At 46.9% G+C, this 5,243-nt stretch overlaps 1 protein-coding gene across 1 annotated transcript; it reads right to left on the bottom strand.

Moving 5' to 3' along the window:
* Positions 1-442: 442 nt before the first annotated feature.
* Positions 443-1,009, bottom strand: LOC123323877 (histo-blood group ABO system transferase 2-like; the record flags this gene model as incomplete). Its single annotated transcript, XM_044912398.1, has 2 exons — positions 443-560; positions 599-1,009. Coding segments are annotated over 2 exons (529 nt in total), but the record flags the coding sequence as incomplete, so codon positions are not given.
* Positions 1,010-5,243: the final 4,234 nt, after the last annotated feature.

Genomic DNA, 5,243 nt, shown 5'->3' with positions numbered 1-5,243 from the left:
ATGATTGCTGCTTGTTGTAGTTGCTACTGTTGGCTTAGTGACTTTTGTGAACTAACTTTGTCAAGTCTGTATTCTTTGCTGTGTGTGGCTACTGAATCCCTCTGCTGTTACCTTAGTGGTCAGCCAGTGGCAGGGCAGAGAGGTCACCCCTGTTTCCGAGCTATGGGCTACAGATTGGAAGTCCCCACAACCTCCTCTTCAGGTTTGAATAATCTGCTCCAGTGGCTCATGGAACTCAGAGAAACATGTTACTTACTAGACGACCAGCTCATTAAAAGGACAGAACTCAGAGCCAGGCAGCTGGAATCGATGAGCAGGGCAAGGTGTGTAGAAGAAGCTCGGAGCTCCCCCGCTCTCTGAGTTAAAGAGGACTTTGCCCACCTCCACTCTGACCTTCGTCTGTACTTCCTAACTGATGACGTCCTTCCTTCGGGCTCATCTGTTAACTCAAGTGAAAGACCCGGCAGGCAGCAAAACGACCCCTCAAGCAATAACCATTGCTGATGTCCTGGTGATTCTTGGGCACAGCCATGAATCTCAGCTTCTTCATGATGGGGCGCAGCCCAGCAGCTGTGGATCCCACGGGTCCTCTCGGGGACAGCCCAGCAGCTGAGGGACCCACGGGTCCTCTGGGGACAGCACCTTAATGGGCTTATGGTCCAGCAAGTACCTGTTCAGGTGGCTCTCATTGTGCCACACAGCCTCAATCCCAGTGGCCAGGTTGACCCCCATTGCCTGGTGACAGGCCAAGGTCAGTCGGTGAACCTCTACCACCGACCCCCCAAAAAAGGTCCTCATGTAGTAAAAGTCGCCCTTGTCCCTGGGGATGTGTGCCTGGGACTGTGGCCAATGCTCGTAGCTGAAGTCCTTGCGGGCTGCCTGGTAGAAACCGGGGTGCAGGGTGCCGAAGAGGGGGGACAGGATCTCCATACTCACGTGGTCGCGGAACTTCATGTCCACTTCTGTGCATACCAGGTAGTCCACCTCACGGAGGAAGTGTGGAATTATTCTTAGAAAATATATTGTAAGCCCTCAGGAGTGATTGTGGAAGCAGCTGAAAGGTCAACAGCGTTCCTGTTCTCAGACTATTGAACGCAAGGGCCCAGTAGGAGCAGGATCCCATGATCCCCAGGGGCAGGGCACAGGTTAGGAGCTAGGAAAGAATGTAACCCTCAGGTCCCCTTTCTGCACCTGGTGTTTGCTAGCACAAACATCCTGCTTTTCCCTTATCCCATGACTGCCTCCCTGCGTGCCTGCCCCTAGGGGAGGGTACAGGACTGCTTTACAGCTTCAGGATACTTGCCATCCCTTTGTCCTCCTTTCCCACGCTTTGAGGCAACTGCCCTTGCTTTTCTGATAAAAAAAATGAAATAAAAGCAGAGGCAGCCCTGCATGGTCACTCAGCTGCTGGGCTGCCCCCCATCATGAAGAAGCTGAGATTCATGGCTGTGCCCAAGAATCACACATGTTTCTCTGAGTTCCATGAGCCACTGGAGCAGATTATTCAAACCTGAAGAGGAGGTTGTGGGGACTTCCAACTCATGGCAGGTGGGGACAGAACCTTCAGGGGGTCAGCCAGAGGAGGGGACCTGCAGGGTTTGCCCGGGAGCTCAGCACAGGGGGAGTGTTCCTGGCTCCAACATGCTGACTGTGGGGCTGCATGGGTCACAGGGTCACCTACCCTAACCCTAACCCTTAACCCTAACCCCTAACCCAACCCTAACGCTAATCAAACATCATGCTCAATTTTGAGGACTGACAGCTCTACTCTGAAATCACAAACAAGTCCATCATCCTGGCTTTCGCTCATTGCTCAGTATCGTACTGGAAGTTCTACCCAGAATGATAAGGCAAGAAATCCACATGTGAAAGAAAACAGTAGAACTACGTCTATTCAGAGACCAGAGATGACATCATCTCATATAGAGAGCTTCCTAAACAATCAACAAAAAATGATTACAGCCAGTTAATATCAACACACAAAAATCTCTCTTATTTGTATACATTAGCCATGAATCATCCAAAGAATAATTTAAGAAAACAATTCCATTTTAGGGAACATTAACATTGACAAAATACTCAGGAATAGATGTAATCAAGGTGCAAGGCTTGTACACTGAAAATTACAAAACATTGCTGCAAGAAAGGGAAACCTAAATAAATCTGAGGACCCCACGGTGATGAAAAGACATACTATTGATAAGATGGCAATAGTACACAATGCAATGTGGAAATTCAATGCGTTCCCGAGGAAATTCACAAAGGTCTTTGGAAAGAAATGCACAAGCTAATCCTAACAGTCATATGGAATTTCAAGAGACCACAAAATAGCCAAAACAATCTTGAAAAAGAAACTCAAAGGTGAAAGGTCATACTTCCAAAGTTCAAATATTAATACAAAGCAACAGTAAATAAAACATTGTGATACTGTCATAAAGGTATGCATTCACCCTGAAACAAATAATACATTATACGTTAATTAGTTGAATTTAAATTTAAAACGTTTTTAAAAATAAATAAATAAAATAGTTTTTTTAAAAAGATATGCATACAGATCAGTGGGATTTAACTGACAGCCCAGAAATAAACCCCTTCATCTATGGTCCACTGAATTTTGACAAGGGTGGCAACATTACACTGGGGGAGAGAATGGTCTTTTCAACAAAGGGTGCTAGACAATTGACTATCCATGTACAGAGAGATGAAACTGGACCCTTACCTCACACCACATATAAACATTAACTCAAAATAAATTAAAGGCTTAAATGTGAGAGGTAAAACTATAAACTCTAGAAGAAATAAATGGGGATAAATCTTCATAAGCTTGGATCTAGCAATGCTTTTAGATCTGACACCAAAGCATAAGAAAGGAAAGAAAAAAATAGATAAAATAATATCCTCAAAATTAAAAATCTGTTCTGGGTGCCTGGGTGGCTCAGTTGGTTAAGCGTCCGACTCTTAATTTTGGCTCAGATCATGATCTCAGGGTCATGAGATCGAGCCCACGTCAGGCTCCACACTGAGTGTGGGGCCTGCTTAAGATTCTCTCTCCTTCTCCCTCTGCCCCTGACCACTCGCACACTCTCTCTCACTCACTCTTAAAAAAGAAATGTAGGGCGCCTGGGTGGCTCAGATGGTTAAGCGTCTGCCTTCGGCTCAGGTCATGATCCCAGGGTCCTGGGATCGAGTCCCACATCGGGCTCCCTGCTCAGCGGGGAGCCTGCTTCTCCCTCTGCCTCTCTCTCTCTCTGTCTCTTATGAATAAATAAAATCTTTAAAAAGAAAAAAAAGAAATGTAAAAAAAAATAAAAATCTGTACATCATAAGATACTATCTGGAAAGTGAAAAGAAAGCCCCCAGAATGGAAGAAAATATTTGTACATTATTTATCTAATAAGAGTCTGTTGCCCAGAATATCTAAAGAGCTTTTACAACTCCTCAGCAAAAAGACAACCCATTTTTTAAAATAGACAAAGGACTTGGATAGACCTTCCTCCAGAGAAATCATACAAATGGTGAATAGCACATGAATAGATGTTAAGCATCCTTAGTCTTTATGGAAATGAAGATGTAAACCAGTTAGATGTCCTTTTACACACGATAGAATCGCTATAATCAAGAAAACTAAAATAACAAATTTTGGAAAGGATGTTGAGAAACTGAAACCCTTACACCTTGCTTGTGAAAAATGGTGAGTCTACGTATAAAATATTTTGGCATTTACTCAAATAGATCAAAGTAGAATTACCATATGGTTCAACAATTACACTCCTAGATGTATACCCCCAAAATTGAAAACACTGATACAAACAAAAATGTACAGAAATATTCGTAGCAGCAGTGTTCACAATAGGCAAAAACCAGAAACTATGCAAATGTCCATCAATGGGGAAAAGGATAAACAAAATGAGGTAGATCCATAAATGGCAATCTTGTTCTGCCCTATGAAGGAATGAAGTAAAATGGCTCATTTGTAGAAAAAAATACGGTGGCTCCTCAAAATATTAAACACAGAATTCCACTGCAGCACATATGCCCCCCAAAATTGAAAGTAGAAGTACCCTTATTCAGAGCAGCAATTTTCACAACAGCCAAAAGGTGGAAGCAACCCAAGTGTCCACTGAGGGATGAATGGATAAACAAAATGTGGTATATACAGCGTGGAACTCGATTCAGCCTTAAAAACGAAGGGAGTTCTGACACAGGCCACAACACGATTGACCCTGGAAGTCGTTTCGCTGAGTGAAATCAGCCAGTCACAGGAGGACAGATACTGTGTGATCCCACTTATAGGAAGTATCCTGAGGCACAAAGTAGAATGTGGCTGCAGGGGCCGAGGGGGAAGGGCAATGGGGAGCTGGTGTCTCGTGCACAGAGTCCGCCTGGCGGAGAAGGAAAAAGTGCTGGAGAATGATGGACGACCGCGGGAACTCGGCTGAGGCCAGAGAACTGTGCACCTGAAATGTTGTAAGTGGTCAATATTACTATGTTTAGTCGCAGTGAAAAGATGAATGAGGGACTGATGCAGGTCACAACGTGGGTGGACACTGAAAACAGCCGCAGCGACAGAAGCCAGACAGAAAAGTCCAGATTGCAACCATCTTGCTCTTTACATCCACCAAGGTTACCCGCATAAGGCCAAGTGTCGGGAGCAGCTCCAGAAGAAGAAAACTGGATGCGAGGGGAAAAGGACGCTTCAGACAGTGGGGCAGGTGGTGACAGTGGAAGCGGGCCTGCAGGCTGGGTTACAACGTGCAAACCGGGATGATCTCCGCACTTAGGGTTATGTTCTGGTTCCGCGGGACAGCGTCCCTGTTCGGGGTCAAACGCACCGAAGCGCCCCGTGTGAGGTGGTAAATGTGGTGAGCAAACAACAGCTGGGGGTCCGAGTGCGGAGACCGAGCGTTTGTGCTGCTGGGACAGGTTCGCCGCAGTCGGTCACTCTTCCGAACAACCGCGTCAGCACCTCCCAGAGAAGCAGAGACGCCAACCTCCGTGATGCAGCCGGAGCCCTACCCAGATCCTGACCGCGTGGACGCGGGAAGGAGCCCGCAGGGCCGAGGCCCGGGGAGCACGAGCACCGCGGCGGGTGTCCCCTCCCTGACTGCAGACTGTCTGAGCAGCCCCAGGAACCGAATCCGAGTGGCACATAAACACGGACCGCGGGACCTCGGAGCGGACCCGAGCTCAGGAAGAGGAGACCCGCCAGCCCCGCGCCCAGCACCGCGCGGGACCCCACGTCA

The sequence above is a fragment of the Neomonachus schauinslandi genome, unplaced genomic scaffold, assembly GCF_002201575.2.
Source record: "Neomonachus schauinslandi unplaced genomic scaffold, ASM220157v2 HiC_scaffold_1770, whole genome shotgun sequence".
In the NCBI taxonomy this organism is placed as follows: domain Eukaryota; kingdom Metazoa; phylum Chordata; class Mammalia; order Carnivora; family Phocidae; genus Neomonachus; species Neomonachus schauinslandi.
Note: the sequence above shows the minus strand (reverse complement) of the source record. Positions and strands in the feature narration are given on the sequence as shown.